This window comes from Candoia aspera, chromosome 5 (assembly GCF_035149785.1).
Source record: "Candoia aspera isolate rCanAsp1 chromosome 5, rCanAsp1.hap2, whole genome shotgun sequence".
NCBI lineage: Eukaryota > Metazoa > Chordata > Lepidosauria > Squamata > Boidae > Candoia > Candoia aspera.
In genome coordinates, this window is record NC_086157.1 from 62,004,027 (window position 1) to 62,031,420 (window position 27,394).

At 38.5% G+C, this 27,394-nt stretch overlaps 1 protein-coding gene across 1 annotated transcript in view; it reads left to right on the forward strand.

The window, feature by feature from the left end:
* Nucleotides 1-27,394, forward strand: part of RUNX1 (RUNX family transcription factor 1) — a 100,299-nt gene that overhangs the window by 47,935 nt on the left and 24,970 nt on the right. Inside the window, exon 4 of the mRNA XM_063305383.1 lies at nucleotides 3,786-3,977. Within this exon, the coding sequence (XP_063161453.1) occupies nucleotides 3,786-3,977 (192 nt within the window). The remainder of the gene's footprint in view (nucleotides 1-3,785; nucleotides 3,978-27,394) is intronic.

A 27,394-nucleotide genomic window follows, 5' to 3' on the forward strand; every position in this document is an offset into this window, starting at 1 on the left:
GCCATCAGACTGGAAAAAATCAACTTATATCCCCATACTGAAAAAGGGAAACACTACAGAATGTTCAAACTATCGAACAGTGGCACTCATTTCACATGCCAGTAAGGTAATGCTCAAGATCCTGCAAGGTAGACTTCAGCAATTCATGGAGCGAGAATTGCCAGATGTACAAGCTGGGTTTAGAAAAGGCAGAGGAACTAGGGACCAAATTGCCAATATCCGTTGGATAATGGAAAAAGCCAGGGAGTTTCAGAAAAACATCTATTTCTGTTTTATTGACTATTCTAAAGCCTTTGACTGTGTTGACCATAACAAATTGTGGCAAGTTCTTAGTGGTATGGGGATACCAAGTCATCTTGTGTGCCTCCTGAAGAATCTGTATAACGACCAAGTAGCAACAGTAAGAACAGACCACGGAACAACAGACTGGTTTAAGATTGGGAAAGAGTACGGCAGGGCTGTATACTCTCACCCTACCTATTCAACTTGTACGCAGAACACATCATGCGACATGCTGGGCTTGAGGAATCCAAGGCTGGAGTTAAAATTGCTGGAAGAAACATTAACAATCTCAGATATGCAGATGATACCACTTTGATGGCTGAAAGTGAAGAGGAACTGAGGAGCCTTATGATGAAGGTGAAAGAAGAAAGTGCAAAAGCTGGCTTGCAGCTAAACCTCAAAAAAACCAAGATTATGGCAACCAGCTTGATTGATAACTGGCAAATAGAGGGAGAAAATGTAGAAGCAGTGAAAAACTTTGTATTCCTAGGTGCGAAGATTACTGCAGATGCTGACTGCAGTCAGGAAATCAGAAGACGCTTAATCCTTGGGAGAAGATCAATGACAAATCTCGATAAAATAGTTAAGAGCAGAGACATCACACTGACAACAAAGGTCCGCATAGTTAAAGCAATGGTATTCCCTGTAGTAACATATGGCTGTGAGAGCTGGACCATAAGGAAGGCTGAGAGAAGGAAGATCGATGCTTTTGAACTGTGGTGTTGGAGGAAAATTCTGAGAGTGCCTTGGACTGCAAGAAGATCAAACCAGTCCATCCTCCAGGAAATAAAAGCCAGACTGCTCACTTGAGGAAATGATATTAAAGGCAAAACTGAAATACTTTGGCCACATAATGAGAAGACAGGACAGCCTGGAGAAGATCCTGATGCTAGGGAGAGTGGAAGGCAAAAGGAAGAGGGGCCAACCAAGGGCAAGGTGGATGGATGATATTCTAGAGGTGACGGACTCGTCCCTGGGGGAGCTGGGGGTGTTGACGACCGACAGGAAGCTCTGGCGTGGGCTGGTCCATGAAGTCACGAAGAGTTGGAAGCGACTAAACAAATAAACAACAACAAAACAATTAGAGAATAGCATAGGGTAATATAATGTATAGTTAAAATTTAGCTGGCTTTAATATTTGCTTAGGTAAATACTTTTAAGTATGTGAAGAGAAAAATCATTTTTGAAATTTGCTTAACTGTCAAGTGAATACCTGTTTTTAGACATTTCCAGGGCACAACTTTTACTTTAGTGAATGTACAACTTTTATTTTAGTGAATCAGTGTCTTGTACATGGATATTTGTTTTTAGTGTTATAGTCCATCTTTTCTCCAGGACCTCAAGGCAGCTTACATGGGGTTCTCCTTCCATTTAATCCCCACAACTCTGTGAAGTAGGTTGGGCTGAAAGAAAATGGCACTTAAGTACCTTAACAGCTACAACACATGTGGCACAGAATTTCAAGAATTCTTCTTGGATTTCATAACTTGAATAAGCGCTTTTTGATTTTTCACTTAATACCTAATTTGGAGGGGAGCGGATTTGGATAGAGGTGTCATCTTGAGACTCATGACATTGCACCATACTGGTGCGCTAATAAAACCTATTTGGAATCTCCATCAACTACCAAATTAATAAATTATTATTAATAAATTATTGATTTAATGACAAATATCACAAAATGCTGGTATTATGTGAGATTGCTCAATTTTTTGCATGAAATAATCTGTGTGTATGTGTGTGTATCGCATATACACACTCATACATGCACCCACATAGGACCCTTGTGAAACATTACAAAATTGCCAAGTAGTCCATAACTTAGAAGTGCTTCATGTATTTTAAACATACTTAACAAAAGTGTATTCTATGCTGGATATGTTCCATGGTTGCTGTGTGTGATATGGATGACTGGAGATGGAGAGAGAAGGAGAGAGTATGTACAGGCTAGGAAATAGAAACCAAGCAGCATCAGGTTAAGGATGTCTGTCAAAAACATTCAGCACTGGTAATCATTGGTAGTTATTTTTTATTTTAGATAATGAGTATATGTACACAGGTTGTACATTAATAAAGATATTTGCACTCAGGTAATTATATGAAGAGCCCAAATCTAGAGTTCAAATTCTAATTTCTGTTACTGTATATGCTGCAAATAAAGAAGATGATTTACATTTGAACTACACAATTATCAGAAGAAAGGGTTACCTTTGGGCTGTTGTCTTTTACAACAGCAGTAGGGACGTAGAATAGACTAATGCAGTGTTTCTCAACCTTGGCAACTTGAAGATGTGTGGACCATCCAGAATTCCCCAGCCAGCCATGCTGGCTGGGGAATTCTGGGAGTTGAAGTCCACATGTCTTCAAGTTGCCAAGGTTGAGAAACACTGGACTAATGGGTGCAATGTTAAAATCATTTCTAGTTCTAGATATGTCCTGCTTTCCTTTCATTCCAGAGATCATTGATAGCTCATTATAGAATCTGAGCAGACTGTGCCAAAGTGTCTGGCAGGACAGAGAAGAGATAAGTTGCTGAAATTTGGAACTTCAGCATAAGTTGTAAAATTTAACTTCAGCTATTAGACACTACTTTTAAGTATACAGTTTTTTTCCATTTTGCTCACTGCATATCTTCATGAAAACTTCTTAGGAGTGGTGAAAGAATGGCCTTTTGGGATTAAAATTTTCTATAACTCTAATAAAAGTCCAGATTTTTGTAACCCAGATCTGGTGGCACTACAGCAGAGTGGTGGGATATGTTTAACTTTTGCAGATGATTGCTTGCAGCCTTATGTCTTCAGATTTTAGTTAAAACTCTAAGGGGAAAAAGAATAAGATGCAATGGATATGTTGTACATAAGAATCAGCAAGCTCCATGATGTTTTCTTGAGTTTCAGCAAAAAAAACAAGCAAACTATACGTGCCTTATCTCCTGAAATTATAGTAGTCTCCCACAGCTACCCTGAGGAAGACTGATAAGCTTTGATAAATAAATCTAAAGCGGAATGGGGTGGTATTAAAAAAAATGAGGGCAGACAAGGATCCCATGAAGTCTATTACTGTATTTCCTACTTTGCTTTGGTCTAAGCAAAGAGTAAAGAAATTAATAGAGTAAGAGATAAAAGTGTCATATTTCAGTTGAAGATTTACTACTAGTTCCTTTTTAATCACACAGTGTTATCACCTGATAAGTATGATAGGCAGCTGTATTCCTTGTCAGAACCTGTTATAATGTAGAATATGAACTAGTATAGTTATGTATGCATAAACATCATTTCTCTTTGGGATGAAGGTTTCTACTCCAATCCAGCTGAAGTTAGTCTTAATTTCCACTGAAATAAGCGGGGTTTTATTTAGACTGCTTTCTATCATGCCTAACCAATATGGAATAGAGCCCTGATTTTCTGAGACCAGTAATGGGTAATTATATACCACCTCAGGTTTTGTATATCAGTCAGACAACTTCTCATTTTCTCTCCGAACCCCTACTGTTTCTGCAATAGGACACCGTCAGAAACTGGACGAGCAGACCAAGCCTGGAAGTTTGTCCTTTTCAGAGCGCCTGAGTGAACTGGAACAGTTGCGTCGCACCGCCATAAGGGTTAGCCCTCATCATCCAGCCCCCACACCTAACCCAAGAGCTTCCCTGAACCACACAACGGCTTTTAATCCTCAGCCTCAGAGTCAGATTCAGGGTAAGCATCTGAATTTTCTCCCCACTCCACTTCCCAACATGTAGAAGGTTGCTTATTGCCTGTGGCTCATTTTACACAATTTATTGCATAGGATGGCTTTTCAGGATGATTGTCTTTTCTGTTGGTTTTATATGGCACGTACATGTGTGATCTTAGGGCACAGCTTCTACATGTTGATAGGGTAGAGTTGACCAAAGTTATCTTTAGTTCCATAAATCTGTAAAAAAAAAAAAAAAGTATATAACAGGAGAAACCAATGTTGGGGGCCAGTGGGCACATTTAAAATTCTGAGAGTGCATCATGTGCACTTCCACAAAATGGCCCTGCTATGAAGGATACATTTGTCCTCAGCCACTCTGGTAAGAATGCTCTCTATCATCTCTTCTAGCCCCTCTAATAGAAACTGGGATATTTAATATTTCCTTGTATAAATTATTCTGCTGTTGTCTCACACCTGTGACTGTAAACTTTGGCAAGCAGGAAAGGGTGTGGGGGAGAAGCCGCATTTTGTGTAAATGGGATTACTGTATGTAGGAAGAGCTCATTTGGGAAACAGAAACTGAATTCTCTCTGGCTGGGCATTTCAGTGTGGGGACAATTTTTCAGGTTCTTAAGGGGCACTGTGATACCGCCTCCAAACCTCACCGTACCTTATCTTTTGCCTTTCATCTGGGCAGGCAGTACTTTAGGCTGCAGGTACCATTTTTATTTAATAAGAATGCTCTGGGGTCTTCTGTGTGACTCAGAGGCTACCACTTTCCTCATGGCCCATTTATGGTTTTTATTTAATTAAATGAAATATTAAAAATATTAAACCAGGTGTGTCTGGTGGTTGTCAAGGGAAGAATAACAGGCACCACTCTGGGACTCAAAAAAATAGAACAAATCAAGTAGGGCTGGCCCAAGACATTTCACAATGTCATACGAAGACCAAGATGGTATCCCATCCCAGATTTTACATTGAGAAGCTGATTTATCAACAGGTTGGACCTTATATTGACCTTACAGATGTGGGACAAGACAGCAAGGGAAATTAGAAATTAAGAACTGTCAGTGGGATGAACACAGGAATTTCCAGGATGCTTAGAAGGCATAGCAAGTGGACTGCTGCTGCTGCTATTGCTGTGTCCTCCTGCAACACCTGCTGCACAAAATGATTGCTTCTTTATATTTTTCAGCCCAGGGACCAAAATGTTAGTAGAACTATTTTTTCTCCCTATTTCTAAGTTTCCTTATTATTGTGAAGTTCCTCCTCCCTGGAGGACATCCAATTTCATTGCAATCTAACAGTATTGCAAATGGTATGCAAAGTAATGTTCAGGGGAAAAAAAACAGACGACTGCTTTTGCTAGAGAACAGCCCTTTCCATAAGAGAGTTCTGACCTAGGAGCATTGAGGAGGAAAACACTAAGCACTTTCTGCATGTCTATCCCTTTGCAGTCCACATTCTCTCTAGAAGGCTGTTTCCCTTTGGAAAGGCCAGCAGCTATTTGTTTCAAGCATTTGTATATTAAAAAAAGTTAATATTTTTATTTTTAATATACAGTAGTAGCTCAAAAGTGTTATTTTTAATTAAGTAGATACTTTGGGGGTCATTTTTATAAAAAACAGATTATCAGATTTCTAAATAAATATGTGAGTGTTCACACCATAGATTTCATTGAGCTAAGAATGGTCAGTAGCAGACAAAGAAGATATTCACAGATTGTTTTGCACACATTTTACTGAATTCATATATGTGTGAAAAACATGTGATCCAGCTCTCTCATCCTTCTGCTTCATAAGGAGTATGAATTCTTTTAAAGTATTTTCCTTTGGTTTTGAAAGTTGAGTTCATCCTCAGTGGAATCACGCTAATGAATATTTTGCTTATTTTTGTTCATTTAGAATACATATCTAAGGCCATTCCATTGTATTGGACAAAATTAATTTGAATTTATGAAGGGCAAATACATTTATGCGTACATACAAAAATTCAAAAGTAAGTGAAACGTTTGAGTTTACTTCAAAAGGATATACAGATCCTTGCTGTTAAGTGTGTAGCTGGATTGCAACTAGAAACTTTTTGTACTAATAAGGCCCAAGGAACCTGTGGCACTCCAGCTGTTGCTAACTTCCACTCTTACCAATCCTATTCAGCACAGCTAATGATGAGGATACTTGGAATTATAGTTCAACATATATGGAGGACCAGATGTTTTTCTGCCCTTGATCTAAACAGCCACTTTGTTGATGCAGTATGGCATCATCTTAGCTTAGTTGAATTTATCTGACAGTTAAGGCCCACCAATATAATTGAAATTTACTTCTCTATAGAGTAGTGTGATTAAAATCAGGTATGCTTTAATAGCAAAGCTCATTTTCTAGCTTATATTTTGCAGGGAGGTTATATTTGAAGCCTTGTTCCAATTTTAATTCCAAGACATAGTAATGCAAATAAAATATTCATATCCTAAATAGCTCTTTTCATATTTAATCAAAACTAAGATGAATGAATATGTTAAATAAAATGATATCTAATTTATAGTTTGTAACATTATTAAACACATACATGATGAACATGTCTGTAATTGGGATAGAAAGTTTTTTACAAAAATGAAAAACAAGATTCATTCCTTGATACAGAAAGGAAAACTATGTTACTGCAGGGAGAACACCCATTTCTGTTGACACTGTCAGACATGGATAAGAAAGTTTTATTTAAAAAAACTTTGATATTGTCAAAGTAAACTAACCACCTTCAACTGTTTTGTTTATTATAGCTGTTCATAAGTAAATAAATCATAAATGTTTGACAGCAGAAAACATTGTCTGAATAATACCTTAGAGATCTAACATTCTTAAGCTACTTGGAACAGCTGTGACATTAGGTTAAGCATCAAGAGCTGGTGTGATATAGTGGCCCAGATGTTGGACTACAACTGGGGAGAGCCAGGTTCAGGTCTGCCCTTACCCATGGAAATGCATTGGTTGACTTTGAGCCAATCACCCCCCATCCTTTCTCATAGAATTGAGGTTACAGGGATAAAATAAGGACAGATTCCCATGGAAGACATCTTGAACATTTATCAGAAAAGTAGAACCTAAATCCAACAAATAATTAAACACTCTTTTAAAAACCTGAAAGTTTCTGATCTTATGCGTAAGTCTAAAAAATTGTTTTGTTGATCTTCATTCCCCCAAAGCTGATTTTTCTCTAATAACCAGAGGTAGATTCAAGGTTTTTGCAAGACCCAGGAAGGTGGCCTTTCTGTCTTTCAGTGGGTTCTTCTCTATACTTCAGTTCAATACTCTTCACCCATCTATGAACTGGCACAAAACTAAACCAAAATAAATTTTACTATCCCCATTGCCATTCTCAATTGCCTCTGTTCTGAGTTGTGATGTCTTTATTTACTGGGCAGGGCTCTCTGAGTAAAGAGATTGATAGGCTTCTTTGACTTATCCATCCTAATGTCTTTTGAATGTCACCAGCCTGCAGAAACCCATTCACCAAACACAGGCTGCTGTGATTTGTAGTTGTTATGATAAATGGCTATATCAATAGGTTCAGCCATTTGTCAGAATTTGCTTCCTCCCTTTTTCCTCCTCAGAGAAAGAGTTGTGAATTTAAAGAACTAACCCCAAGTTAAACCACTACCTGAGTAATCACAGGTTTAACTATGGCAGAATTCACTTCTCCTTTGCCTATGTGGACAGAGGGGAAGATAGCTTCTTCAAGGGCCCTCTGATCTTGTACATCAGAGGCCTGGCAAACAAAAGCCAGTTGTCCTGTTCATCTGCAACTCTGCCACCTGCCTGGCCTGGAAGAGGAGGTTGGTGAAAGTGGTATGGTTCTTTATCCACCAAATTCTTGGTCTCGTGGATCAGCTGATCCTTGGGATCAGAGACTGGAGTTTTGAAAGAGCTGCTTTCCCCTTTCACCTGCCTTCCCAGGGTCAGCTGTTAAGCTTTCCAGCTAACTAGAGCAGGTGAGGTTGCATAGCATAGAAGGAGGAAGAGGCTGCTGACTGCCTCACAACACCACAAACCCTCATCCATCACCTGCCAGCTGTTATTCTTTTTTTTAAACATGAGTTTAGCTGCCTCCACCACCACCACCACCACCACCGCATAGTCCACACCTCCATCACTGGTTAGCTGGCTGGGCTGATCCCTTCAAAACCAGATTTCTAAACCTGTGATTCTCCCACTGCCCAGCCTGAATGGTCCTAGCGGACAGTATCTAGGGAGTGAAGGATGACATGCCCAACCCAGCCTAAAGTGGTCAGTGGGAGCTGGACCAGTGCCACCTCCCTAGGATCTCTTGATTGCACAGCTGACAATGTGGTTGGTTTAATGTTTTAATAATATCATACATAATTGTGAATGTATTTGGCTTATAATTTATCCCAAGGCTGAATAAATAGAGTATAGAAAATTATGTTTGCAACAACTCCCTTTCATTGCTGTAAAAATAAATGTGCACTGGAAATTTCTGATTATAGACTCTGCATTATAATAAGCATTATCTTCAAAGTCAAACTCTTTAAAAATATTTGGGATGGCTTTCTAGTTTTCTTGTTATGTTTCAATAGTTAGTGTAATTTCGGTTTAATTATTTTTAGAACAATGAAATTGGAAAAGAATTTTCAGTGCTATTTTTTAAAAAAGCTATAATTTAATTGCAATTAAATTTACTTAAAATAATATAGATTTATAATTACTAAAGAGTAGACCTAATTAGTAGATTTCTTACTTTTGGAGGACTGCCTCTGTAAAAGACCTGAGAGGTTAAAATGAACTTTGGATTTTTAACAGGTTTTAGGTTTCAAAGTAGTTTTGTTATAAAAATAGGCTCATGCAGGTTAATAAACAGATATTGCTGTAACTGACTTCCACATGTAAATGCATCTCTCTGTTTAGTAGTTTAAAGTCTATGCCTTAACAGAGGAGAAAGGGAATTAATATTCTTGCTTACAGAATAGATTTTTAACTTCTATCTATTACTTTACAAGCAACTATTCAGATGGGGAAAATAATAATTTTACTTATAAAGAAAGCTTCATAGAGGTATTGTTGTAACACTAGATTACCTATTATGGGATAATAATAATCTCATGGATGCCCCAACTATTTTTTGTTTTGTTTTGTTTGTATGTATGGAATAATCCAGCAAGTCTAAGTGAATGGCAATGATACAGAATCCAGCCTACAGTTTACTCTATAGAAAAATTAAATTAAGTAACGTATATGCTTTGCTTTCATTTCAGAGATAAATACTGCTTCCACATTAGAAAGAAAGGGTGAAGGGCATTTTCTAAGCTCCAAATCATTTTTTTTCCTGATTCTAGTGCTGCACCCCCTTTTTTATAAATGTTTATGTCATTACTTTTTTACATGGAGAAAATGAGTTAGTGCCCCTATTGAACTGAAAAACATTATGTCCAGCTAGCGGTCTACTGTCTGACTAAGAATAAATACATTAAACCATTCCACCCTTCTTTTCTTACACTAAATGAATTTTAATCCCTAGTTCTTTTTATTGTAAAGGAATGTAAAGGGATAAAACTAACCTTTTGTAAGGCTTGTTGACTTTTAAAAATGCTTGCCAGTACTTCCACAAGAGGAATTAAAGTGGCATTTTGCTAAGAGAATAAAGCAGGTTATTTGTTGATCAGTTTATTAGAAAAAGAGGAAAGTTTACATTAATATTTTTCTTGTCTCCTTCCAGGTGCAAAAAACTTTGTTTAAGAGATGTTTTCAAGGTCTGTGCTATCATATTTTTTTTCTTGAAAACATCCATCTTTATCATAGTTCCCATGAACTGAAGGAACATGCTGGCATAATATACAAGAGATTTTTAAAAGTATTGTTACCATAGTCTGATAGACTGATATTTTAAACATTTTAGTTTTGAAATTTGTCTGGATATGCTAGGTATGGTTAATGCCAGTGCTCTAAGGGTATAGGTGACATTTTAGTCTAAGCTTCTAATAACTAACCTTTTCATTGTAAAATATTTTGGTGACAGTGTCTAGCCAATGTTGGCTGACCTCCAGAGACTAAGCAGAGTTGGACCTGGTTAGTATTTAGATGAGAGACCAACAGGAAATCCCACAGGGGAGACTAGACTAGGGAGAAGGTAAGAAGGTACCCAGAAGAAGGTAATGGCAAATTTCTTACATATTGTTGCCAAGAAAATAACATTGGCATGTCCATAAAGTCACTTCAATACAAGAAAACTTTTAACTTTTTCCAAAGATAAATTTGTAAATTAATTCTTCTTGTCAGTAACCACTTTTTTTTCCTTTTTAGTTGTGTTTGCTATTCAGATTACATCTTTCTCATATGTCTTATGGGTGGTTATGAGCAACTGCTATTACTGGCTTTACGTACTTACAAAGTATTTGTAGCTTTCCCTTTATCCAAAGGATCTTACAGAAGATTACAATTCTTGTTAAATTTGTGTATTAAAATAGTGCTTCCTTAGATATCTTATGAATCTGGATGCATTCCAGATGGTGTTTGAGAATTTTCTTAGCAATCTGGTAGACTTTACTCACTAAGTGCCTGTTGACCTCTAGAATCAGGAAACCACCCAGATATTTGGCATGTTGCTCCCAAGCAGCTTTTGTCAGATGATCTTGGGGAATTCCTTGATTTACTAAGGACCTCCAGGAGATGAAGCAATAGAAGTGATATCTGAAGTGCCAGTGGAGGTAGACAAGAGAATCTGACTCAGCTCAATGGAATAATGGTATGTTAGTACTTCTCCACCCTTATTGCATCATCAGATTATTGTCCAGGAGCACTTTTCAGTGTGGCCCACTCCCTATTGGGGGTGATCTGAGTGGGAAGGTCTGCCATCAGGCCATGGGAAATTTTCCCACAAAACTTTGCAGATAAAGTTCACATTTCCTGAAGCCTTGACTCTTTACATCTTGTAATATTATCTGAAATTCCTTTCAGCCTGTGGATAGTCTACTTTCAGAGAAGAGCCTTGCTACCTGTGATTTAAATCCATACCCTTTCTGGCTCCTTCAGTTGGTTGGGGCAATGTAAATCCTGAGTCCAGAAAATCTTTAAGGGGCAAGGTGATGCTGATCAACCCGAGGTGCAACAGTGTTGCATTCCTTCCTCAAGAGGTCTTCCCTGGACTTGACTTTGGCCATACTAGACAACTATTGTCCCATTATCAACCCTATTGGCAGTGTTTTATACTTTCAACTATGGTATCTTTCTAGACTATCTGCAAGGGTTGGGAGATGGAGATGTTGGTTTTGCTCCCTCCTGAGCAGGAAGTTCCAGTCATTGATGATGGGGGAGAAGTTAGTTCAGTGCTCTCCTGTGGCATGGCCTAGGACTCAATCCTCTCTTTCCCACTTTTTAATATCTGCATGAAACCACTGGAAAAGGTCATCCCTTGGGTCAGGTGAGGTATCATCCCTACACTGATGATTATCTCTGGTTGATTCAGAGATAATGTGGAGGTCTTGATCCCTAGAGGCTGTTGTGTGGACTGGATGGGACAAAATAAGGTGACAAGACAAAGCTACTACTTGTTCAGAACAGTTGTCTGTCAACAATGGTTTTAAGTTTGGACAGCATGGCACTCCTCCTAAGTGAGCAGGTTTACTACCTGGCCTTAAGGCTACTGCTGGATAGGCTAGTTGAGGCCATGGCACCCTGCTTTAGCTGGGCACCAGTTGTCCCACCTGGAGCAGGAGGTCCTGGCAATAGTTACTCATGCCCAAATCATCACATATTTAGACTATTAATGCACTGTACTTAGGGCTGCCTTTAAGGACCACTCAAAACTGCAGTTGGTACAAAATGCAGCAGCCCACTTATTAGTGAGTAAGAGTGTTCAAAGTGTCATTCTTCATCTACAGAACTCTTTATGACTTGGCTCACAAGTGTCTTCAGTACTATCACCTCCAAATAGAATTGACACATCCAGTATGTTCTTTGTGGGAGAAGCTGGTAGCAGTTATCCATTTGTAAAAGGCAAGGGGAGTCTGGGGCCAGAAACAGTGCTTTTCTGTGATAGTCCAAACTGGCAGCTTACTAAAACTGAACTCTTCAGAGAGAATTTATAGAATGATGGGTTGGTGCTATCTGTGCTTTGGTGGTGGCTAGTTGGTATATTGTAACATTTTTATGAGTTTTATATTCATGTTGTAACATCTTTTATGTCTTTATGATATTAACTACCAGGAGAATTGGCTGATCATAGCAATATACAAAACTAATAAAAATAAAGCAAAGGAAATAAAACCATAAAAACAAGTGAAAATAAATTATTTAAATACACATTATAGTTAGATGTGTATGACAGATAAAAAGTACAGATTGCATCCTGTCAACCCTTCCCTCAACTCCCATTTGTTGCTTTTAGAAATTGGGGCACAGCAAGGATCACAGTGGCATTGTCATAGCTTTGCTTCATGCTCCTGATACTTGTGGAAAATCCTGCTACTTGGAAACCACCAGTGTCCTTCCACTGACACAATTGTTTCCCTCATTGGAACAAGACAGGGAAAAAAATTTCCAGTCCTCTAAATGTCTTCAAGATTTGCTCTAGAAGGTTAGAACTGCTAACTCATATGAGGAGAGGTTGCAGATGGGAAAAAGAAAGGGAGAAAATCTTGTGATCTGAACAGACCTCCATTCATGCAACATTGGCTTTTTATCCAGTGACTTCCATTCAGAGTGTTACAGAGATTGTTTATTATTTGTTAATAAACAAAATCCTCAAAAAGAATTCCTTCCAGCTGTTTTCTGTCACTACAAACATTGTGCAGTCCTTTTAACTAGCAAATAATATCAGCTATTGCTTTCAACGTATTTGTGGTAAGATAAAGAACAATTTTTGTGCATGTTTACAAGCTATTAAACCTGAACTAATGGGGGGGGGGATGGGGTGAGCCAGCACGTCTCTTGCTGCATTTAGAAGAACACTTTATCTTGGTCTTACATTCTATGTTATCTGTCTTAATTATATCTTGAACAATTACTAATTAATAATAAAAAATAAAAAAATGAAGAACACTTTATCTGCAGAAACACATTCAGGAAAACTGAATTAGAAAACCCTTTGCTCATGCACTTCTGCTCTTAGATGTTCTGCTATGTTCCTATGGATGCATTTCACAGGGAATTCTGTTTCCTTCTTAGGCTATTACACTGTATCAGCTAGAGAGAATTACAATACTTTGTTGGTATCAGTGTAAAAAGACTTTTTTTTCCCCCCCATCACAAAGAGGTCAAATATGATAGTCCCCAAAATTGAGAGTACAGTATCTTAAAAGATTTTTTCCTACCAATACTAAGTACAATCAAACTGGTTGGCTAGATCAACTTTTCTACCTAGCACATCGTTCAAAATAAATATTCAACTCTGCTAATATATAAATATTATATAATATATACTTATCTATAATACAGATAAGTAGTTTTGGATCTGAACTTTATGACCTTATTTTAATCTCCATATATATCACTGGAGTAACAATATTTTCTTATAGGAAATAATAATGCAACATAAAAGTTATTAAGCAGCCATCCATAACTCTGTATGTGACCAGGTGAGTGTTCCTTGACAATAAAATGCTCTTTAGAAATAAGAAGAAAAGGATGCTGTCTCAATTTCATTGGATCTCATGTCAGTTTATAATTTGATGCTTAGCTTGTGTATGCCATTTCCTGGTCATTTGGACTGTCCAATTGTCAGTGGGGGACAGTTGGGCATCAGGGCTCTGCCCTGAATGTCAAGTCTTGCTGTACCACTGCCTGACAAGTTTCTCTTTTATTGTCTGTCTTTTATTGTCTTCATGTGTTTTGCCTAGACATTTGTTTGTTTGTTTGTTTATTCATTCGAGTTAGTGGCTGCCCAGTTCCACACAACTCTGAGCAGTTTACAACATTAAAAACAAGGCAAACAATAAAAACAATTTAGCTAATCATTTTCTGTCATACTGTGATGGAAGAAGCCATCCAAGAAAGAAACCACAATGGATGGGTTTATATATAGTGATACACACACACACACACACACACACACACACACATATACATACACACACACCCACATACACACCCCACATTATGCCTTATTAAGGTGGGAGACAAATCTAAGGAACAGATTTGCTGACTTTCTATGGATGTAGAACCATTTTACTGCATAGAGGAGAAAACGTGTGCAGATTTCTGTGTGCATGCAGGGCCGCATTTGGGGTGGGCAAGTGGGCCATGTGCCCCAGGCACCACGCTGGGAGGCACCAAAATGAGCTCAAGGAGGGGCCAAAATGGGTGTGGAATCCATGTTTGCCCCAGGTGACACAGACCCTAGATGCGGCCCTCTGTGCTTGGAAATAATCAGAAAAGACTCATGGCTTGTATGTAGACCACATCAGATCTTGTAATCAAAGTGTCTGAAAAGGACTAGCATCTATGATTATTGCCACCTAGCAGGACATCTCAAACAGGCCAAACAAGTAAACAGCTGGATTAAAAATAGCCCCACCACTGAGAGAAAGAGATGTTTACCATATATTAAGCAAAATGAGATTATTTTTAATCTTTTTATCCCCAAATCATCCTTAAGGCTTGGGAAAGGAAACAGCCAGCTCTGCAAAGCTAGCCAAATATGACATGATCAGTATAATGGTGAATTAAGTGTTCAGAGCACTTGATATATGTGTTATCTTAGTAATCCTTATAACAGCATTATGGAATAGTATTAGTGTGTCTAAAATACAAAATTAGGATGGGCGTTCAGTTGAGAGAAGGAGGATTGTCTAAGACCTCCTAGTCAGATTGTTTCTTTAAAAAGGACTTAAATGCATGTAATTTATTTTCTTAACCAATGTGTTATCTATAATAACCATTACAGATTAAAATATACACATACAGTATACTAGATGCAACATAGAAAGTTATTTTTAATCATCACTGCCTTTATTTGCTTACTTGCACAATTGGACATAGCTTTTTCCTGAAGACATTGCTAGGATGCAGCTTTGAAAAAAGTGGAAGTAGGATACAAAGCAAGTATTCCTCTGCTCCCTTCAAACTGAAAGTTTGCCACAGTGACCAAAAGGAAAATGATCTGTCTTGTTTTGTTCACTCACTTCACCTCCTACCTCAGTCAAGACAAGGTGGCTATATTTTCCTTCCACTTATCACAACACTTCAGGGTTGGTTAGAAGTAAGGTCTAATGAATGTCCTTAGAACACATTTCAAAAATCTACACTCCTTTGGAAGCTCATAGGGTAACCTTGGCCCAGTTATTATCTCTGGACTAACCCACTGCACATGATTGATGTAAAGACAAAATAGTGACTGTGTGGTGGTGGTGGTGGTGATGGGGAACTTGCACTGTGCCCTGAACTCCTTGGAGGAAGGGGGCGGGGAGGAATAAATAGAATATATCATCTGAGTTGCTTCAGTGTAAGGTAGAAAAAGCATGTGAAATTTACCTGTGGTGTAGCCTGAAATGTTGTATTTCTTATAGAGGACTGCAGACATACTCAAAGGGGTTTGGACACATCAGAACTGAGATCTTGTGCCAGCACTATTAATCTTTTTTATTGGCTTTTGAAGCATCACTGGCCATGAATAACTCAGTTGTTATGAAGATTAAAGGTGCAGGTTGCAAAACTCTGGTAAATAAAATCTCTCATCATTTTTACTGACAAATCCAGTTTCTCCCTATAGATCTTTTTTTAAAAAAATTCAATGTAATCCCTTCTTGGCAGAACAATTCACTGTTTGATAACAGAGCTCGTATTACCTCTCATGGTAAATACAACCAAAATAACTAAATAAAAATGCCTTACCTTAAAAGCAAACACTCACTGACTTGCGCTTGATACACCTTCAATGGCATGCATATCCTTGGTTATATGGGATATAGTCCAAAAAACCCACCTTATGTGCTCTGGGGCCTCTGCAGTGCCCTTGACTTGTTTGGTTTCTAAAAGCAACCACTAGCTGCACTTCATGGTGATCTCCAGGATACTGTGTAAGCCACTGGAAGTGCTGTTCAGAGGAAACATTAAAAAGTCAAACTTTCTCATAGTTTCACTTAAGTGGATGTTTCCAGAGGATTTGTCTGGATTGCAATTGATAGATTAAATAAACACAGTCCTCACAGTATTCCATGTGTGAGAATTATACTATCCCCAGCTAAAATGATGGGAATTATAGGCCAATGTATCTGGAGAGTATAAAGTTGGGAAAAGGAAGATGGATTCAAGTGGATGGATTGCATTTTCTTCCCAGAAATGTGGGCAAAGAAATCTTATATTATTTATTCAAGAATAAGTCTCATTGACTCAATGCAGCTCATATCATGAGTAGATATGTACAGGATTGCATGGTAAACATACACTGTCTTTGCTATTGCAGTGGCAAAAAATACCTTTACTCCAAATTTGCAATATAGTAATAGGTAATGTAGCTATGATGCTGGGTCACCAATTGAAGACTGATGACCCAAGGAATGTCAACTTAATATGCAGACAATTATGATTTGTAAATTAATGTATGACATCCTTTTATCTGAGTAGGTATTTTGGTTTAGTAAAAGTACTTTTCAACTTCTAATTTCATCTTAGGTAAAGGTAAAGGTTTCCCTTGACATTAAGTCCAATCACGTCCAACTCTAGGGGGCAGTGCTTATCTCCGTTTCAAAGCCGAAGAGCCGGCATTTGTCCGTAGACATTTCCATGGTCACGTGGCCGGCATGACTAAACAGAACGCTGTTACCTGCCCGCCAAAGCGGTACCTATTAAACTACTCACATTTTCAAACTGCTAGGTTGGCAGGGGCTGGGACTAGCAACCGGAGTTCACCCGTCACGCAGATTCAAACCGCCGACCTTCCGATCGGCAAGCTCAGCAGCTCAGCGGTTTAACCCGCAGCGCCACCGCATCCCTATAATTTCATCTTATTTGGGATTTATATAAGGTATATCAGAATAGTTGAAAACATAAATGCTTTATGAGTATATCAGTCCACTCAGGAGAACAGGTTTATATCTACAGAACAGCATAACAACATTTACTGATAGTCCTGTTCCTAGAATTAAGTCTGCAGATTTTTGTGCCAACAAAGCTGAAATGGTTAGATTTGAGCTTGAGCTTGAAAGGATGTGGAAGCTATGTACACTTAGAGTTTGTTTGTTTGTTTGTTTAAAAGATTTACATGGCCCATCTTAAACAACTCTGGGTGGCTCACAACAACAATAAAACCAGTAACTATAAAACAACCATAAAACAATAAAACAGTAAAGCAATCAAACAGAAACAAAAATTCTGCACCTTAATCATCCCTTTAGGATGCCCCACACCAAGCTCCAATTACCCTCAGTCCATTCTTTCTATCCTACCCTACCCTACCCTACCCTACCCTACCCAGTGCCTGGGTAAAAAGCCAGGTCTTGATGGCCTTCTGAAAGGCTAAAAGGTTGGGGGCCTGCTGAATTGCAGGGGGGAGGGTGTTCCATAGGGTAGGGGCAGCCATGGAAAAGGCATGTTTCCGAGGTCCCACTAGCTGGCAGGAGTTCAGGGAAGGGATCTGGAGCATACCTACTCAATCCGATCTAGTGGGATGGGAAGATATTCTAAGGGAGAGGCAGTCCCTCAGATATCCTGGTCCCATGCCATGTAGGGCTTTAAAGGTGATAACCAACACCTTGAATTGCACGCAGAAGGAAACTGGGAGCTGGTATAGCTCCCAGATACCAGATATCTGAACAGGCAAAGGAGGACACAGACAACTGGAAATGAGGACAGATGGGAAAAGAAGGACACGCTGTTTAACTTTCTTGGCATCTGTGAAAAAAATTACAGTGAAAAACTGCAAAACAAATGTATATGAAATTACTTTTTCCAGCATCAGAAAGACTTGTTTTCAATTGCAATATTTTTTCAAATAATCTTTATTTTCAAGAACATTGGGTTCACAGGGTTGTTGTTGTGGGGAAAATAGGAGGAGGATGGAGTATTTGTTATGTTTGCCACCTTGAGTTATTTATAAAAATAATTAAAGGTGGGATAGAAAATAAATAAATAAATAAACATATGCTAGCAATAATATAGAATTGACTACACACTTCTCAAATTTTACCATAGAAACGTATAACAAGTCATGTGAGCTACAGACTACAGTAATAATATATTTTAAGGGGCTGGACTGAAGCTGATTGCTGGAATTGGAAACTGGAATTGGAAATAAATAATGTAAATTTAGGCTGTCAAGTCTATCAATGGACAAGGAAAAGAAAAAAAGAAAAAAATTACAAGGTCCCATTGCATGAAAGTTTGAATGACTACTGTTGTAAACACAGTAAAACCACCACCACCACCACCAAGAAGACACTCAAAAAGCCAGACAATATTTGATTTTAAAGCTATACCTGCCAGACATGAGGACAAAAAGGAGGACACTTCCTCCTTTTTCCAGATGTTTGGTAACTCTATGTATACTTCACTATAATATAAAAATATTTTAAAAATGCTTATGCTGACTCTCCAGAGTGTCAGCTGTACCTGGAATTGAACACAGGGTCTTCTACACTTAGATGTGACTAAGTTATCCTATTGTTTTAAAAAAAATCAAAATTGGAAGTATGATATTGTTCAGCATTTGTCAGTGTTTTTTTCCTCTGATTCAGAAGACAGCGGGTGATATGCTTCCCTTCCTTGTGTACACTGTGAGAAATCAGATGCATAAAGAACTTGATTAGGGGTTGATCCTCTTGAAATCAGTTTTGCTGTATCAGTATGGATCTCAGTAAGCTTTAGACTCATGTTCAGACTTCTAAATAATCATCCCCTACTGACAGCCTATTTTCTTTTTCTGCTAGCATATTCAGTCCAAGCAGAAGGTAGAAATTCATAATTAAACCTAGTGCCAGATGGTGAATCTGGGGTTTTTAGAAACAGCATATTTTTACACATTTTAATTCAGTAAATTAGGCTAACCTTCAGTATTGTTTGAACACACACAATAAAAACAAAGAAAAAACACAAAATGACAGGTTTTATTTATTTTGTGGTTTTATAACATCACATCACATTTTCAACCCATATCACATATGTGAGATAGGCTATATAAATCGAACAAATAAATAAAAATAAATTTAAAACAGATGGTATTTAGCTGTTCTGAATATTGTTTTGAGAGATTTCAGTACATACCAAACAGTCTTATTTTGAACAGTCTTAAACATCATATTGTATAGAAAATTGTTTATTTGCTTGTTTGTTTGTTTTACCTCCCCCTGCACCACAGAAGTTGCACAAATCTTGGCTCCATATGGATATATTCTTCTGTTGGTGATTTTTCTACTGGCTAAGATTGTGGAGAAGATTCTGCTGGAAATTCTAGCTGTGAGGAAGGATGGGGAGGCACAGGGAGAAGGGAATTACACCTCTTGTGGTCCTGATCCAATATTAGAAGCCCCCGGCTGTTTATATTGCCAGAAGAAAGAAGGAAAGGGGAAGGGGAAGGGGAAGGGGAAGGGGAGGAAAGGAAAGGAAAGGAAAGGAAAGGAAAGGAAAGGAAAGGAAAGGAAAGGAAGGCAGGCAATGGCTATTTGTAGATAAGCTCTAACATATAGTTTTACATTTATGTGAACTCTTACTCTCTAACCTCTGTTGCTTACAGAACAGAGGATCCAGGGTTTGTAGCAGCCCATGTGGCCATGTAGGTATTTGCACTGGTGCCTGTGGGGAGAGGGGAAGGGGCAAGTGACAAAAAATATATCATGAAACTAACCCTTCCCCTTCCTGGTACATACAGTATTTGCAAAGTACAAACAGTGGTGTTTGTGCTATGATGTCATGATGCACATTTTGTCATTGTGGCAACATCACATGATGCCTATGGGTATATTCTTATGATAGAGAGTCTTCTATGCAGGTTCTGAGTAGAAGACAAACTGGACCAGTGCAGCACACACAAAAAATCAGGTATGAGGAAAGTATAGATCGGATCTCCTATGATCTTTACTACATGAAAGGGGTAGAAAAGGCTTTTGTATATGATAGATTCTTAATAACAATGATATGCAGTGTGCCACAAGCACTGTGAAGCCCTTTCAGCTGTCAAGACAAGTTGGTCACAGGTGCTTATTCCCAAGTGGAACATGTTGACATGAAAGTTGAAGAAGTTCAAAATAAGTGGATGGAAAGCCAAAGCTTGAAGGATTTTGGTGGCACATGTTTTTGTTCAAGTGGATCTCTGTCTGCATTAGTGAGAAGCAATGCAACAAGTCAACTGGTAGCTTACCATCTGCTGATGTATTATTGATGCCTGTCTCCAAAACTCTTAGGGCCAGACTTAAGGCCTCTACAGATAAAGCTGACTCTGTAACTTAAATTGAAAATTAGTCATAAGAGCTGTTGTAAAATATCTATAATTGTGCTATTTTTTTTAAAAAAACTTGAAAATACTTTAAAAACAGCTGACTATAGTAAAAGAAAGTTGTAATCGAATTATTAGATTGAAACCATGTGGTTGAGCTCCTGTAATGGAAGAAAGGAGAATGTGTCTATGTGTATAGTAGAGCTATACAAAGCATTCAAAGGGGCACTTCACAAAGCATGTTGGTGTGAGCATAGTGCCCTCCTTGAAGAGCTAAGGCAGCTGCAGCTCATGCAGGACTCAGTGCGGCTGCTTCAAAGCCTTTTCCTTGTTGTTTTGCACATGCAAGTGCTTGCAGAGTCAACACTTCTAGGGCTGCCAACAAAGCTGGGCATGTGCAGGCATGTAGAGATGACCTGAGAAAGCTTCTAAGAAGCCATACCAAACCTTCTGGAGAACATGGCTGCCTCAGCATCTTCAAGAGGGATGCTTTATTCATGCTAATTTGTTTGAATGCTTTGCATTGTTCTGATATATCATCTAAATATATTTGCTTTGACTTTTCTCATTAGGTCTAATGTATTTAGATATATAATGTAAATATATTTGCTTTGGCTTGTATACTATAGATTATATATAACCTTTCACCATATATACCTCCTTTCACCTTTCATAGAATGTAACTTCCCTACATGCCTCCATATGTATATGACACTTTCCTGCTGCTTCAGTTCTTGAATCTCATGTCATCAAACCATACTTGCAGCTGGGCTTAAGACTGTCCAGCCAGGAATCATAAAACACTGTAGATGTGTATGACAGGAAAACCACCACCAGCAGGCCACAGCAGTGGGTATGTTGTTCTGGTATTGGTAAGGACATGAATCACTTCTTTCACTAGAGAACCTGACAACAAACAACCTGTTAAGTTTGGAGAACTAATAACAATAACAAATGAAAAAGTAACAAAATATCAGGATTTGCAAACTGAAACTGAAGGACTTTGGAAGAAAAAGTGTATATAAATAGTCATTGGAGCTCTTGAAGCCACATCAAGAGGATTCAGCAAATATTTGGAAGTTTTAAATTTACCAGACTTGACACCACTGCCTTTTCAGAAAACCATCTTGCTTAGAACTTCCTACAAACTACAGCAATACTTATTTACTTTTATTTCCTATTCCAATTTATATCACCACCCATCCCCCCTTAAAATTTCATGATTCCTAGGCTCTTGGTAAGAACCTCAATTATCAGAAAATACTCAGTCTAAAAATAGAAATTCATTGAATTAATTAATGATGAAGATTAATTTCTCAGAGGATATGGAGGCCAATCTCTCAAACTTTGGTCCAAAGAAAAGAAAATTTTGTGCATGTTTAATTCTTTCCATGTTTGTAAATGGTTCCAAATCTCACTGCCTTTTTCTCTGTTGGTTCTGAAGAAACAGGTTAAGCCCACTATATAAAAAGGCAACTTGGAAAACTCATATCTTGAAAAGAAATAAGGAAATAAATGTGAATTCCAGTGCTTAGATTACTGGTCCCTGTGGATGCATTATTTTATTTTTATTTATTTTCTATCCCGCCTTTATTATTTTTATAAATAACTCAAGGCGGCAAACATACCTAATACTCCTTCCTCCTCCTATTTTCCCCACAACAGCAACCCTGTGAGGTGAGTTGGGCTGAGAGAGAGGGACTGGCCCAAGGTCACCCAGCCGGCTTTCATACTTGAAAGAAATGTTAGAAAAAAATGGGGTAAGGGTTCAACTGAGAATGAGTGTCCATATGCACTTTTGGATCTGGTCCTACTTTCTGTTTGCTTCAACTGTATTCACATACAGCTCCCCCACTTCCAGATCCCCTGAGCAATCCCTACTCCCTATTTATGGAAAGAACTTTCATTTTTATAGCATTATCTGCAAAAAAGGACTTGGTTGCAAAGGAAAGAATGACAGTTAATGCTTCACCGTAGAGATGCTTAACAACAGAAGACCAGCCTGATGATCTTCCAATGGGTGTCCTGTGAGCTTTGCTGTTTTCAATTTTTTGGAGCCACTTACATTACTTCTTTGGGGTAAGCCTGGGCTGTCTCATCACATTTCACGTGATCCAGAATAATACATTTTTCCTATTTCTACTAATGAGCCACCAGGTAGGCTCCATCCCTACCTCCTGCCCCCTGTTTGCATATTTAAATCAAATCGGACCACTCAGTTAATGTCTGATGTGGCAGATGATTTAGTTTAGAGACATAACTTTCCTAGATGGTTGGACTAGGAAACACATTCAGGACTTTCATTCATACTGCAGTAATGGGAAGGGCAACACGTGGAAGGCCAGATAGTTACTTCTATGGGAGTTTCTTTTATTTATTAAATTTATATCACCGCCCATCTCCCCCAATGGGGGACTCTTCCCAGGCTGGTAAAGTTAATGATCATTATCTATCCATCTTGTTGAACTAGAAGGTGATCATCCGGTTAGCAGATGATTTAGACTGGAGCTAGAAAATGTTTAGAATTGTTCCTTTGTCACTTCATAGTGATCTTAGTTTCCTACAATTATATGTGCCATTACTGTATTTTTGTTGTTGTTGTTGTTGTTGCTTTTGTGTTACTGTTGACTCCTGAAGTTTTCTTGGCAAGATTTTTGAAAGTGGTTTGCCATTGCCTCCTTCCTAGGGCTGTGAGAGAGTGACTCACCCAAAGTTACCAGTTGGCTTCATGCCTAAGGTGGGATTAGAACTCATGGTATCCGAGTTGCTAGCCTGGTGTCTTAACCTCTACATCAAACTGACTCTGTAGCTTAATAAAGTGAAAACTTTTTGTTTGATTGTTTAATTAGTTCTTGTTGGATGTAAGCCCAAAAATTTGAATATAGGTATGAATGATTGTTACTGTAACAGACCTCAAACTTTGCCTGCCATACTTGTATACAAAAGAGGCTCATAAAAGATTGAATTAGACAAGAAAGGGCCAACAGAAATGTGTCTGAACTAGTTGTTCCACCTAGTCTCTCATCTTCAGAGGGGGAAAAAATGCTTCCACTAACCCAAACAGGCAGGGTCTAATCTGCGGTATCTGCTGAAAAAGCCATTGGTTGGCTGGCATATCATCATCTGATTTATGGCAGTGGTGGTGGTGGTGGTGGTGGTGGTGTGTGTGTGTGTGTCTTAAGCCTTAAATTGTTGGATCTGTGACTGGCTGTGTTGGTATTTCTAGATAGCTGGTGCATATTTTTAACTTAAAAGCTGGCTCTGATACCAAGTTGTTGGCTGTGAATCAGTTCCAGTTTCACACCTGTCTGAAACAATGAAGGCCTTGTTAGAGGCACTTCCAGAGCAGAAAAAGAAGACAAACCTGTCATATATTAGAGAAAAAAAGAAAACTTATAAAGAAGAAGAGAGAGGAAATGCTTACTCTGCAGCATTCTCTTATTTGAAGAGTAGACAAGGTTGAGTGATGCCCATTGGATTAGTTAAAAATACACATGTTTAGAACAAATACATCTAAGAATGAGGTTTACCTTTCACAAAGACTGTGGCCAGTAACTATTTAGTAACTGTTTGCAAATTAGCTGAAACAAACCTACAGTTGGAAAATGAAAAAGTGACCCCAAATCTCTAAATTAAAAAGGTGAAGGAGAGGTGTGGCTGGGTTCATATATCACTGATCTTTAACATGATATAATAAAGGTTTGAGCTAAGCATAAACCCAACCATTATTTTTATAAACATGGTTTATAGTTTAGGTTTATGAATAAATCAACCCATTTGTGGCTTATTCACTTAATTATGGGAAAGGCTGGGTTAGGATGTACCTACTGATTTCTTTGCTTGTTGCTGCTTCCATTCGTTGATCCATGGAGAATAAGACTGTCCAGCATGAATATTTGGGCAGGTAGGAGGTCTTTCCATTGAATATTTTGAGGCTTTCCAGATACTGTTTTTAACTGTAAGCATCAGTGGCATTGTCTGAGGATGGGGAATCCTTCAGGAATATTCAAGTGCAATTCCATTAGCAATTCCATGAGTATTACTATTCCACTGCCAACTCTTCTTTAAGAGTTGTATTTCAGCAACAAATCCAGCAAGCTGGATTCTACAAAATGGCATGACTCTGTTGAACTCTTTTCATTGACACTAAGTTAAAATCTAATAGTATCTTGTTAGAATGGTCAAGAACACACAGGTAATGATGATGGCAACAAAAGAGGGACTAAATACTGCAATAGGTAATTTTTTAAAAAAATTGTAATAATATTCCTCTGTTGATACTTGCATTTTCTTGTTTTAAAACACAGCAAAGGGCCTGACGTCATGATATAAAGATAGGAGTTTGATGTTATCTCATGCCTATAAACTCTTCCCAGAGTCCACTGGTGGCCAGTATCCAGAATATTTGTGTTCAGACATAGCTGATCGTATTAAGCACAAGAGGCATATTCATTCTTCAGTAAACAGTATTTTGCTTCAAGGCCCAAATCTTTTAAATGCTGGCAAAGCATGGTAATTGTCTAAATTTGCCTTCAAGTATCTCAGCAAGTATTATCTAAGACTCAGAGAGTCAGATACGTCAGCAGTTTGAAAAGAAAGAAGAGGGAAACATACGTTTTTGGATTTACTCTGATTGGAAGCTAACCCATTTTTAGTTAGCTTGTATTTTTAACATGTAAGTAGGAAAAAATGAGTGTTACATTGTTAAGAGTTTGAAATTATTTAAATGCAAACATTGTAGTATTCTATATAAAGTGATACTATTTCTGATTTCGCTTTTATTCAAAGAAACATAAGAATCTCTGCAGTAATAAAACTAAGCATATGTCAGTTAAGGATTATCTGCAGCCCACAGATCATGTAACTCCCCCACCCCATGAGGTTTTGATGGGCTTTTGGAGGGCTCTCTTCATTCGTATTGTAAATAGTAAGCAAGCTGTGCAAAAAGTTATGTATGCTACTTTATTTGCTGAAATGAATCTCTTCTAGTTTTCTGGTCATTAACTGTGTTCGCAAGTGATTGATACTGAATGACTAAAGGAAAAAAATCTGCAGAAAAGCCAGGTACTGATTAGATTAGTCTAAGCAGGTGGCAACACTTTACTGACATTGTCTAAGCACAGTGGGACCTAGTTAGTACTTGAATAGAGGATTGACAGAAATATCCAAAGCAGTAGACTAGACTGGGAAGTTGAAATAATATTAGAAGGAAAATAGGGGCAAACTACTTCCATAGTGTTGACAAGAAAAATATACAGTAGGGATGTGCACAAATTGAAAAATGTGTCTTCTTTTGAACACAAAACAAACAATGGATTTGGAAGTTCTACTGTACTGTCCTAGCTCCAGAACTTTCTAGCTTCTGACCAACTGCTAGGAGACCATAGAAGTCAACCAAAACAACATCTCACTTTGTCCTTTACCTTCTTAAGGATTCTAGAGCAGATCCCCTTTTCACATTTTCCTTGATGCAGCCAGAGTATATGCTATAATTCCTTTGTGTAACTCTACTTTTGATGCAGTGTATACAATATACCCTTCAGCAAAGGATCGATACCTTGTCATGGTGCTGGAGCTTGAGCACCTCAATGATGCCATGAGCTAAACCGTGAAGGGCCACCCAAGACGGGAAGGTCATGACAGAGAGGTCAGACTAAATGCAATCCCTGGGGAAGGTAATGGCAACCCACCCCAGTATTCTTGCCGTGAAAACTCAATGGATCAGTACAACCAGAGATATGTCGGTATACCATCGGAAGATGAGACCCCCAGGTCGGACGATGGTCACAATGCTACTGGGGAGGAACAGAGGATGAGCTCAACTAGCCCCAGACGTGATGACGCAGCTAGCTCAAAGCCGAAAGGACGGCTAGTGGCCGACGGTGCTGGTGGTGAACGGCGAATCCGATGTTCTAAGGAACAACACACCATTGGAACCTGGAATGTAAGATCTATGAGCCAGGGCAAATTGGATGTGGTTATTGGTGAGATGTCAAGATTAAAGATAGACATTTTGGGCGTCAGTGAACTGAAATGGACTGGAATGGGCCACTTCACATCAAATGACCACCAGATCTACTACTGTGGACAAGAGGACCACAGAAGAAATGGAGTAGCCTTCATAATTAATAGTAAAATGGCTAAAGCAGTGCTTGGATACAACCCAAAAAACGACAGAATGATCTCAATTCGAATTCAGGGCAAGCCATCTAACATCACAGTGATCCAAATATACGCCCCAACCACAAATGCTGAAGAAGCTGAAGTAGAGCAGTTCTATGAGGATCTGCAGCACCTACTGGACAACACGCCTAAAAGAGATGTTATTTTCATCACAGGAGACTGGAATGCTAAGGTGGGCAGTCAAATGACACCTGGAATTACAGGTAAGTATGGCCTGGTAGAACAAAATGAAGCAGGACATAGGCTGATAGAATTTTGCCAAGACAATTCAATCTGCATAACAAACACTCTCTTCCAACAACCTAAGAGACGGCTTTATACATGGACTTCACCAGATGGACAACACCGAAATCAGATTGATTACATCCTTTGCAGCCAAAGGTGGCGGACATCTGTACAGTCGGTAAAAACAAGACCTGGAGCTGACTGTAGTTCAGATCACGAACTTCTTCTTGCACAATTTAGGATCAGACTAAAGAGATTACGGAAGACCCACATATCAGCTAGATATGAGCTCACTAATATTCCTAAGGAATATGCAGTGGAGGTGAGGAATCCATTTAAGGGACTGGACTTAGTAGATAGGGTCCCGGAAGAACTATGGACAGAAGTTGGCAGCATTGTTCAGGAGGCGGCAACAAAATACATCCCAAAGAAAGAGAAAACCAAGAAGGCAAAATGGCTGTCTGCTGAGACACTAGAAGTAGCCCAAGAAAGAAGGAAAGTAAAAGGCAACGGTGATAGGGGGAGATATGCCCAATTAAATGCAAAATTCCAGAGGTTAGCCAGAAGAGATAAGGAATTATTTTTAAACAAGCAATGTGCGGAAGTGGAAGAAGACAATAGAATAGGAAGGACAAGAGACCTCTTCCAGAAA